At 40.8% G+C, this 12,778-nt stretch overlaps 1 protein-coding gene across 1 annotated transcript in view; it reads left to right on the top strand.

Moving 5' to 3' along the window:
• The window catches only part of PXDC1 (PX domain containing 1), a 59,453-nt gene extending 53,570 nt beyond the window's left edge, over positions 1-5,883 (top strand). The window contains exon 5 of the mRNA XM_075213002.1: positions 4,842-5,883. Within this exon, the coding sequence (XP_075069103.1) occupies positions 4,842-4,959 (118 nt within the window). The 3' untranslated portion in view covers positions 4,960-5,883. The remainder of the gene's footprint in view (positions 1-4,841) is intronic.
• The last annotated feature ends 6,895 nt before the right edge of the window (positions 5,884-12,778 follow it).

The raw sequence follows: 12,778 nt of genomic DNA, 5'->3' as shown, positions 1-12,778 counted from the left end.
TTTCCTCTGTGTTTGTGTGAGTCATTGAATTGGAATCAAACCAATGACCTGAGCAGTGTAACACAGGAATGCTAACCACTGGGCAATTGTGCTTCTGACTTATAACGCGTGTCTAACAAAGGTGTCACATAACCTCCAACGTTCTCTCAGTCTACATCCATATTGACAGTACTCCATGTTGTACTTTCTTTCTTTCTTTCGTTCTTTCTTTCGTTTTTCAATAGTTTTATGAACAGTATAACATTGGGCACTGAAGGAAAAAAGGTGTGAGAAGGAGGGGGATGACAAGAAATCACATCTTGAAAGGCAATTATTGCATAAGTAAACACAATACATGAAAATTGAAATATTGAATTGTTCCTAAGTCCATGTAACAGCAGAAAGGTAAATAGGAACCTATTTATGAAGTCCTAAACCATTCGGAAACTCTTTTTTTCAATTGGGATGGCAGATGATGCTTATCAATGCAAAACCCCAATGATTCTTATATAGGCCCCATTATGAAGGTGAGAGGGATGCTGACATATAGATTGAAGTTGTAAAATAATGAGAAGTTAGTTTTATCTTGTAATGGTGGGGCGGCCTTGTTATACTCTGTCCAAGAGTTCCATATGCAAGAAAATATATTTGGGGTATTATGTATAATGCTGGAGATCTAATTTTATTTTTCACTTAATAAAGGAAGCAATGTCATGGGCTTTTAGCGGTCATAAATTGTGATAGCATGTTAATGTTTTTTATAATTCAATCAAGTTACAAAAATCACAATAATATGTTTTATCTTATTTTCTTCTTTCTCATTCAAACATATTTTTGAATCAACTAGTCAATAAAAATACGTTTTGCTCTGTACCTCAACTGAAGTCAATGAATATTTATTTACTTGATCACTATTACAGGCTTTACTGTGTGAGTAACTAGCTCTGTTTTTCACCCTACATGGACCTGTCATATATAATTTTTTATTCCTCTAGTGAAAGCTAAGGTTGAATTGTTAGTTTCCTATATTGAAACTTCACTGTTTCCATATGTATTATTTACTTTACTTTCTATTAATTCTCACTTCTAACAGTACTATAATGCATTTGGTGGTAAATGTATCAAGTTGTACAATATATAACTAGTAATACTGTACCCAGTAGACACCCTTGATGTTGATAGCAGATCCCCATTTTTAAGTGAAATACATCCAATGGTAAAATATGAATGTTATTAAGAATACAGCACATAACAGATGTATTTTAATATATATTTCCTATATCCTATAGCTTATAATATCATTTACAGATTTATAAGTAGGTCATACTTATTCATCTTCAGATTGTTCTCATGACAACCTCTATGACAAAAGTATAAATCTGATATTTTGAACACAGGCCACATTAATTCACTAAAATGACATGTACACCATACTTGCCAACTCCCGGAAACTTAGAGGGGGCGTGACTGGAGGACGAGAGGGGGCGGGGCGAGGCCAATTGCGTCATTTTGCGCCCCCCCCCCCCCCAATTGCGTCATTTTGCCCCCCCAAGGCCAATTGCGTCATTTTGCCTCCCCCCAATTGCATCATTTTGCCCCCCCCCCCCCCCGGGGGCGGGGCAAAAATGCCACAATTGGCCTCGCCCCACCCTCCAAAATGGAGTGAATCACAGAGAATGGCGTCAAGTGACGGGATTCTCTGTGAAACCTGGGATGCGGGAGAAATGCCAGCTCGCCCGGGAGACTGACCCGAGTCTCCTGGACTTTCTGGGAGAGTTGGCAAGTATGATGTACACAGATCTTTATTGTTTTCCTGTTTCAAATAAATACATCTAGTTTTATTTACATACCTAGTACAATAATATTCCCTCCTTTGCTATTATGCTGTATATTTGGAAGTCAGTGTCAGTGGGCTAGAGGAAAGTTATTGTATTTTGCATTTAAGACATGCGGGAGCTTGGGGAGCCAGAGGATTTGTTCTGGTCCTGATTAGGGAGTATTCTGCTAAGTATGTGCTAGCTATGTTAATGCATATTTGTCAAGTAGTTTCAAAAACACAGCAGTGGGGAGAATATATATATATATATATATATATATATATATATACACACACACACACGTGTTAAAATAATATAAATATGCTTAGGCCCCCTTGTTATAACATGTATAAATTGTGTACACAAGGTGTTTATCTTTGCAAGTTCTCCTTTGTCTATTTGCCCTGCTTCATATGAGTTGGAGGTTACATTTGAAGGTGTTGGTCTTGTCACTTAGGAAGGTAGTGCCAATAGGCTGTGTGAGTAATACTAGACTCTCAGCTCAGATGTGATGGGCAGATAGAGCTTTATTACCCAGGTGCCAAACTGCTAACAGTGTATTCATGTTGGGAAATCTTCAGTGTGCATATATTCCCCATCCTAAAAAATACATTAAAATAATTCAAAATTCCTAAGTACCTATCTGTATAATGTGTATAATTATATTAATTTTGGTCTGGGTCTATACATAACCTTGCAATCTGTTTATTAAAGTATGGATCTGGGATCTATTGGAGAAAGATATCCCCCTAATTCATACATGTACCTCTTTTCAGTGAGGTCACAGGGAAGGGGCTGAAAGATGGAAAAGAATGACTTGAAGGTCATGTCATACTTAAAACATTGTCATTTCTATTGGGAGTCACTGTTAAATTGAAGTTTTTTCCATTATTTCGGACTCTTCCAGTCAAATAGAATTACATGAAAAAGCAAATTCATTTTTATTATTACTTATTTTTGTTTTAAAGAAACTGTTTTGCATAATATTACTGTATGTCATTTTGTGATCTTATTTTGGATACCTTAAGCATTGTGGCTATTTTGCCATAATACTTTTCATTTAATAATATTCTTTCTCTGTGTAACATATTCATGTGCCAGATAGTTTGGCTATTCAAATGCTACATAGCTGAAATACAGCCCAATTGTAAAGCGCTACGGAATTTGCTGGCGCTATATAAATAAATGATGATGATGATTGTTGGTTAACAAAAACTGTGTCTGAACTGTAGTGAGATATAAAAATTGCGATGATACTTTGATTTAAGAGAGAATCCGAAGACTCCTGCAAGTGGTGGCTTTGAAATCAAATCTTGGTGGTGATAGTTTTTGGAAATAATAGAGAGCATGAAGTATATTTGTGAGGGATTGTAATCATTTTTAGACAAGTGATTAACCCCCTGTCACATATTGGGCTCAAGTGAGTGCTGACTGTAACATGTAGATAGATAGATTTGTAGATCGATAGTAAATACTGTAATTTGGACATTTTGCAGACAAAAAGCTACGTGCTTTAGGTTAAGTTTTTATGTCACCTAAGACAAAATGTCAACTTTTACAAACAAATTGTCTATCTATCTCCTATTCTATTCTCGCTGTTTCATTGACAGCCACAAATAAATAATAGCAGAATCTCTTGGAAAAAAATAACATATTGTATCAATAGACTTCTCTCTTACCAGTCAGCAGAACTGTAGATGTAAAGTGCCCACCCAGTGTTCTGGGGCTACTCACTCTGACATGTGTTGGTAAGGTTTGCCAATCTTTGCATAAAAGAAATGTGAAAATAGACAGGAAGTATGCCGCAAGCCATACTGAAAAACATTCAGGCCAATAACTTTGTCTCTATAGGCTGTTAATCCCGGTGAAGCAACAGTCATCAGTGGAGTCAAATTTGGATAGCTCCTGAATTGTTATTTGACAATATTATCTATTGACCTTGAGTTCTCCTTGAATGCCATTACAATCCTTTTTACTGTTAACATGGCCATATTTAAGTTCTGATCAGGCCAAGTGTTCCTTCTTTTATATAATTACAGTTCTAGTGGTAATAGAACTCTGAGGCATGCTGACAACAGTTTGAGATGGCTGCAATGTATGCCTAGCACTGTGCCCTACCTCCCACTTAATCACCTTCCCATTAATATAAAAACAGTTACAAATCTGTGAAGGCAGATGGGAAATTGCTTGGAAGGTTGTTTAGAAGATCTACTGAATACCTTCTCAATTCACCTTATGGAGTGAGTTGAACTGCCATTGCTGTCAACTTTCCTCACTGTTGTCATCTCTTCCTTCTGTGATCTTTGCTATCTCCTTAGTGACAACATAAGCTGTCAAACATGGGGAACTACTGTTGTGGCTCTGTTGACAGCAGTGAGCATGGTACTAATGGTAAACACTAGACACACAAGTACTCCAAGCTGGAAGAGTAGCCATGCAGCGCAAAAGCCTTCTCTAGAGCCAGAAGAGGAAGGAGGGTCAGTTAAAATAAAGGACAGATATGGTTTACAGCAGCTGAATGTTTTAAAATTTCTAGTGATTAATTCATGTTTCGTATCTCCGTCTTCTCCTGTCTCTCCTAGGTCCAACTGTGTGGCACCATTAGTAACTGCTAAATGCCAGGCGCCAATAACTGCTTTATTATTGGTGTCTGATAATACTGCTGCCTTAAAATAGCCACATAATCTTTCAACGCCAGCTACAATTGTTATTCCTCCAGCTTATGTATCAAGTGTTCTCCACATCGCTTAGATTGTAAGCTCACTTGGGCAGGGGCATCTTTACCTTCTGTTTTATGTCATGGTATATAATTTGTTTGTGTCACGATCCCCTCAATGTACAGTGTTCCCTAATATCTCGGTGGTTTATAAATAAAATATAATAATAGTAGGCAAGGTTCTAAGGCCATTGGTTTTCAAATGTGTACTAGTTTGAGTTTTAGCTGTTTTTACTGATTTATGTCTGGTCAAACACAGTCACAACCTATTTGTGATTGTGTGATTTTGTTTCAGTTTTAATTTTGTTTACATTTATCCTTTCTTATAGATTTGGAAATGGGACTGATTTTTCTCCAGAGGCTGAGGACACTGATGACCCAACAGCTTATGTTACTAATTTGTCCTACTACCATCTGGTACCTTTTGAAACAGACATTTTAGACTAAAAGTATCAAGAACCTGCAACGATTTTTTTACCATGAAGCTGAAATCTCCTGAGTACTGCTATCCTTGTGGCCTTTTATAAACTATAAACTATAGCAGCTAGCGCACAAATCACAGCAAACATTACTGCAGAATTTACAGCATGCCTGAATATCAATAAGAGGCAGAAGAAATGCTTTGGAAAGCTTAAAGAAAGTTATTTTGTTCTAACTATCCACATCAGAATAATTACTTGGCCTGTTACCGCATGCACACAGGCCTTTCCAAGTATAGCGCATGATCATAATTACCAGCTCTTACATGTGTTGCCAGAATATCAAGGATCTAGGTACCAGCAGCAATAAGTGTGTAATGTTTTATTTACTATATGTCACCACCACTAGAGAAAATTGAGGCTTCCATGGCTCAATGATTATTTCAACATTATGACAGTGGGAAGAGCAATGTGAGAAAAAATTGTGCTAGGTTATCCTTGCTTGTGTAACGAGTAGGTGCAATGAGGAACAAACAAATTTTGTTTGTGTTTTACATATATTGTGATACTATGGACTGCAGTATGTTTAAGAATATGCTAAATGTATGTCAGATGAGAACAGTGGATAACGGCTTATGTTGTCACATTTACAGCATCTACATTCCAGTGTAGGTTCTTGTGCAATATTAATATTTCTAATGATTTGTTTTGTGTAAGGATTTCTGCTGGGATGAAGTTTCCTCCGGTGGGTGTACACTTATTTGCTGGATTATAAATAAAACACACACAAAGAAAACTTTTGTTTCTCAGCTCTGTATACTAACAGAAACTCCATTCTACTGTAAATAATAGTAAATTATTGAAAATCCTAATTCTTTTATACAGTACATTTTAAAATCTATTTTATTGAAATGAAAAATATTACTCGCAATAAATATATTTAATATCTGCATTGTGTGATGTTTTGAATTTTCTTTGAAGAGTATGCATTTTGAATAGCAATTATATGTGCTTCTGTTACACACACACACACACACACTTGATTTTATTGCATTATGAGGACTCATGTCTGGAATATGACACATAGGGACATCCCATTCCTAATACCCTGTCAACAAGACAATCATATGGGTATGTGTAGGAGCTATCACCAGAGTTACCACTTGAGATTTTCAGTTTGACTTTGATCAAAGTATTGACACGGACTACCTGGTGGGGAAAGTTTCATGTATTTCGGCCGTCTGAGGACATCAACACACTGACACCTAGCTATGCAGGTTACAGTTATGGTCAACTACTGCATATAGTTTCAACTAATTTTGTTTTTTGTTTGCAGCTGTTATACGGTTCTGTTTGTAGAATATCACAGCTAACCAGCTGTGATCTTTCCGTGCCGATGATTCAGTCATGATGCACGTGACACTGTTATATTTTCCAGGGACACAACATGTCTGGATAAATTATATCTTGGGCTTCTCCACAGCTTGGGTATCATCTCTCTCCTAGGCTTTTCTCCGCAATTTTCTTCAGCCATGAAAGAAAGCAGAGCGGTCCATTACGAATCTGCGAAAAACAGAGAAGGCAACATGCTTTTGCATAACAAAAACATGTGCTACACCAGGGGTCACAATCCCTGGCATGTGTGCCAGATGTGGTATGTGCATCAGTTTTGTCTGGTACACCAGAGCTCCACAGCTGCCTCACTAAACTTGCTTGGGTCATATTCGGCTGCTTTAGTAGAGCAGCTCCCAGGCTCCATTGTGGAACGAAAGATGCTGACTAGAGGTAAGTAGCACAGAAGCAGGTAGCTGGTATGTTTGATGTTAATTTGGGGCACAACTATGAGGCATAATATGAACTGGGATCACACATATGAGCCATAATATGATTTGGGGGCACATCTATGAGGCATAATATGAAGTAGAGGCACAATTATGAAGCATAATATGAACTGTGGGCACAGCTATGAGGCACAATATGAACCAGGGTCTTAACTATGAGGCATAATATAAACTGGGGCACTACTGTGTGGCATAGCATAAATGTTTATTTTTTTGGTCCCATTACTATTAATATTATCATGATATTAGCAGTTGTACATGTACATACACACATATATACACAGTGGTCGAAATCGAAACTTAGAAGTGGCAGTATGAAAAATGTTAGTGAATGGCATTTGATAGTTTTACAATCAAAGCAGTAGAAGCAGTGGCTGTATGGCATACCACCGTATATCAGCCCACTTCCACCACTGTACATATGTACAACTGGCACATCTGGACTTGACTAGATTTTATCCGGCACACTGATAGAAAAAGGATGCCGACCCCTGTGCTACACCAACCTCTGAAACCTTTGGTTGGGCAAATGACCGAAGGTAAAGGTCAAAGCCATATTTCAAATGCAAGATTTCCAGCTTACCCCTCTGGATCAATGTTTATCTCTTCCAAATTCTTGCCTTTGGTAGTCAACAGTTGGAAACTTCCCCTTCCCTTCTTCGATTAAACAAGATCACCTGTGCCAGGGTGACCTTTGCAAGCAAAGCCCAGTTGTTAAGCGGAGACTCGGAGGATAAATGATTTGGAACACTTGCTGCTTTTCATCGAGATACAAGTGCATCTTTTTCACATCTTTAGTGAAATGTAAGAGCTGAGGTATGTTAAATTTCGACTCCTTAAGAGTTTTCAAGGCAGCCGATGAGATGAACGCGTTCCATGTTTCCTCATAGATATTCCTGAAGTTGCTTGCATTTTCAACCATAGCAGTGCAGCCCTTCATCATTGCTTGGCACTTCACAATGCTCGATATCTTTTGCAAGCCATGCCTGACCTTCAGTGTCAGCGAGGGTGTCTTAAATGTACCGGTCTCCTCGTCATAACCAGCTTCACAGCATCTACTACATGCAGACAGTTTGATGGGATAGTAAAGTCTTCCATTCTCCAACAGGGTTAGGTCTCCTGGTATGTAACAGTAGCCTTCCATTTCTCAAAGCTTCAGACGGATCTACTTATGTTTGCCAACATCTACCCGGACCCGGTTGAAGAGATGCTGCCCCATCTGCATGAGGTACCGGTCTTTTTTGACTGTGAGTAACATTTCATCTGAGGTTATGTTGCTCAAGAGATTACAAAATCCACCATTGATGTCAGTGACTAGTGACCACTCCATTGTACCTGTGACTAAACATCTGAGTATTCAGGGCACCCTCTGGTCGTGGATGCCGCATCCACACCATAGCCAGAGCAGAAGATGAGGCGACAGGGAGTGGGATACCATGTAACAGGATATCCCAAGTAAGTGACCACACAACACCAGTACCAGAGGGGTTTGAAGTTCAATGATTCTAAATTTACTTAATGGTAATAAAACCTAGGAGCAGTCACTATAACTTGTTAATTAGATTTTGCAGAATATTAATACTAGACACAGCATTAAATACAGCCTTTTTGCTGGGCAAACATAGACAATTTAATTTCTCACTTCAAATTCTAATGTAAGTTTGCATTATTGTTCCTTTACATTCATGCAGATTACACATACTTTTATTTCAAAAATGTTTAAAGACCTTTATCAACTATTCAATTGTGTTTGGTGAGGATCTAAAATCACAGACTAAAATTGTGTCAGTAAGAGCTTGCTGGTGATAAAGCACTTAAAATAGAAAACTCTGCTTAAAAATGTATTGGTTGCTCTGAATTGCATTGCTAGCACGTAGCCTTGACAACTGGAGAAATATGTCAGGGTTTTGTCAGCTGAAAATGAAAATTAGTTTACTCTCATTGGGTTTGGATTAGATGCTCGTGAAACGGAAAGCAACAAAACATGCCCTTCAGAGGTTAGGTGCTCAGCACAAAGAACAGAGGCACAATATCAACAATTCTCTTTTAGATGCAGCTGTATAGTGTAGTGCAGAGTTCAGTCTTCCCCGCTTACACCGCTATTTCACATGCCCTTGAAATATTCTATATTTTTCTCTCAACTCCTATTGCTACTTAAATGTTGTGAAGCCTACGTTTTGTCACATGAAAGTAAAAAAATAATTTGCAGTCCACTGGATGAGCATTAAATCTGCTAAGACAAGGTGAGAACTGAATCCATCTTGGATTCAGTCACGTGCTCCCTCTCAGCCAGTGTCGGACTGGGGCATGAGGGGCCCACCGGGGGACTGCAACGGTAGGGGCCCACCAGAGTGGGTGTGGTCAATTACCATAGAGGCGAGACCAGACACTAGAGGGGGAGTGGTCAGCCCATGACAAAAATACTGCCATTATATTTTATTCAACCAATATTGAGACATTTTGCAGAATTATAGGTACAATGTTGTGGGTGTGCACACAAATCTGCTGTTACTTAAATAGTGATCCAGTGATGGTAAGTTCTCATAAGGAAGAGAATGTATGTCAACTTATAACAATAGGACACAACCTTTTGATACTGGTTTCAGATAGAGTTCACCATAAAAATTTACTTTAGTGCAGTAACCAACCACCACCACCACAAATGTACAAATGTTCCCTATTGGCTAAACTCTGATGGATGGAAAGTGTAGGCTGTACAAAGATGGTAGGTAACCCATACTCTATAAAATGTTGGACATACAGAGAATTTTATTAGTTTTGACATGTAAAAAAATAACATGGTTTACTGAAAAAAGTATAATGGCATTGCAGAACAACTGTACAAGTCCTGCCTGGCGACAGATCTGTGCTGCAATCTCATTATGGGGGAGACCTGCAGCAGAGAAGATGGGGATTTATTGGCCACGAGCGATACTATTCATGCCACCGATGGCCGGGATTACCGTCTGGATCATCTCCTCAGGATAGGATAGGTATGTCTATCTTTCAAGACCATGTGGGTTTGAATATTACTTTAAAAAAAAATTCTATTGGGCAATTTATCAATAAAAGGTTGATGATCCGTGGCGATAATTCTGTGTCCCTCTACCCAAGAACCTTCCCGATCCTTGTTATGCAGGCTCCTGAAAGCTATCACTGGCGAATGTAGGCGCATCTCAGTCTACCGGCTACGATAGCAACGCTGTTTTTGCCGGGCGTTGACCGCTTGATAGATAGGACGAGGCACCAGTATAACACACATTTGCGCTGGAGACTCTACTTTTCACCCTTTAGCACATAGAGCCCTAAGAACACTGTATTTTGAATCTCTAAATCTCATCTATGAATATTTCTCTTTTCGGGTAAATGCGTCCTTAAATATGACAAGCTAGATTTAATTTCAGAACATTATTATTATCTTGCCTTCTACTTCCCACTTTTCTCCTGGATGATTTTTTTTTTTCGGTGACAGATAGAAGACAAGACAATAATAGCCCCCTGGACTGGAAGCAAATCTGGTTTAATTTACCAAAAAGAAAACGAATAATGGCAGTTTTATTTGATGGGTAATTACAGGTGTTTAAATCCTGACTACCGCGTACGGTACATTACATTAGAGGGCTGTAGAGAGATGATTTGTGCGATTCACCCAGAAAATATTTCATAAAGATTAAAAACACATTAAACAAACACACACACTTACCTTGTCGGGCTTCCTGCAGTGCACACATGGGACGGCACCTGTCACATGGAGCGCGTCCCATGTGACTCCTGAATGTAATAAGCTACGCACAGAGAGGGGAGGGGTCGCCCTCTGCTCGCCCGCTGGCCCCTCCCTCTTCAAAAACAGGGTGTGGCCTTAGAGCATCGGGGCCTACCGGTGATTCTTCCGGTATCCCGGTGGGCCAGTCCGACGCTGCTCTCAGCCAGTCAGAGGGATGCTTCAGCTCAGCTGACCGCAGCCTCCAGTCGGGATGACAGTTCCTATAAAAGGTTTCCCTGGAGCTCTAACCCATTGCCCGTGCAACCTTGACTCTTCAGACACCAACCTGGTTTCTAGCAGTCTGCAGTCTATTCAGTTAGTTTTGCCCAGACAATACAGCCAGCAATCCAGTCCCAGTCTGGTCCAGCTTTCCAGTCCCAGTCCGGTCCAGCAATACGGTTCCAGTCCGTTCCAGCAATCTGGTTCCAGTCCATTCCAGCAATCCAGTTCCAGCCTGGTCTCCTCTGCTAAACCTGATCACAGTTGTCACGACTGATAGTGGGTGTATGACTGCTGTTGTTGGCGCAACTCAGAGGAAGGCGCGGAGTCTAACGTGCCCCTGGTATTCACCAGGAACCCCCGCAAGGAAGTATGGACTCCGCTGCAGGGACACGCAGGTCGCGGTCCTTCCTAGAGTCCACAGCGAGATACGAGGAGGTGTCAGACAGGCCGGGTCAGCAACGTTCAGGTAGAAGAGGTACAAAGGGAAATCCAGAAGAATGGTGGGGCAAGCCGGGTCGGTAACTTTCAGGGAGCACAGTACAAAGGCAGAATCCAAATAGGGGTGGTCAAACGGTCCGGGTCAAAAGGGTCACAAGCAGCACGAGGAATGTCAGGAACAATACAGCAACTGGGATACACAACGCTGGAGACAGGAAGACCTGATACTCTGGCACTGGTGAGAGGGCAGGAAGAGGTTTAAATAGTGTGGTGACCCAATCAGAATCAGCGCTGCAGCGCTGTCATACCTGCCGCCGGGAATCCTTCATAGCGTCCCGTTGCCTAGCAACGGGGCGCGTCATACAGCGAGGTGTCAGCTGGCAGGTGGGATCCGGAAGTGATGCGTCTGGTTGCATAGCAACCAGACGCGCTGTCAGGCAGACAGGCGGCCGTGCGGACGGCGCCTGACAGTATACCCTCCTCTTCTTCCTCCTGTTTGAAGGAACTTTTTGAGAATTCTAGGAGCGTGAAGGTCCTGCTTGTCCACCCATGATCTCTCCTCTGGGCCAAATCCTTTCCAATGGACAAGAAATTGCTGTTTGCCACGAAGGATGCGAGAGGCCAAGATCCGATTGACTTCGAATTCAGTTCCAGAAGAGGTTTGTATTGGTGGGGGACGACAGGGAGGTCGATAGAATTTATTGAGTACCACTGGTCGTAGTAATGAGACATGAAAAGTATTATGACATCTCAGAGAAGGAGGAAGTTTCAATTTAAAGCATACAGGATTATTGACTTGCATGATGGTGTACAGGCCAATAAATCGAGGAGCCATCTTCATAGAAGGAACCTTTAGTCTTAGGTCCCGGGTGGATAGCCATACTTGGTCTCCCACCTTTAAGAGAGGAGTGGCCCTCCGATGACGATCTGCAAAGATTTTGTGATGCTGAGTAGCCTTGAGTAAAGCCATCTTAGTAGCCCAAATGAGAGAAAACTCCCGATAAAGAGCATCTACGGCTGGAACCGGTGAAGAGGACACTGGAAAAGGATCCGGAAACACAGGATGACTTCCGTATACAATAAAGAATGGGGAGAATCCGGTAGACTCATGGATGTGTTGGTTATGGGAGAACTCCGCCCAAGGAAGGAATTGAGACCATTTATTCTGATTGTCGGAGGTAAAACAGCGGAGGAATGTCTCGAGATCCTGATTGATTCGCTCCGTCTGTCCGTTGGTTTGCGGATGGTATCCCGAAGAGAATTTCAATTCTATGTTCAATCTCTTACAAAAGGTTCTCCAAACATGGGATGTGAATTGGACTCCACGGTCCGAAATGATCTCCTTTGGCCATGTAGTCTGAATATCTCCTTGATAAAGATATCTGCCAGACGACTGGCCGTGGGCAGTCCAGTTAGAGGAATAAAATGTGCCATCTTCGAAAATCGATCAATAACCACCCAGATAGTGGTAAACCCTGCACTGAGGGGTAGGTCTGTGATAAAATCCATGGCCACACTTTCCCAAGGAGCATCGGGGATAGGGAGTGGACGAAGAAGGCCTGCCGGAACTCTTCTACAAGTTT

This window comes from Mixophyes fleayi, chromosome 5, assembly GCF_038048845.1.
Source record: "Mixophyes fleayi isolate aMixFle1 chromosome 5, aMixFle1.hap1, whole genome shotgun sequence".
Lineage (NCBI taxonomy): Eukaryota > Metazoa > Chordata > Amphibia > Anura > Limnodynastidae > Mixophyes > Mixophyes fleayi.
The sequence above is the reverse complement of the archived record's forward strand: the minus strand, read 5'-3'. Positions and strand labels throughout refer to the sequence as shown.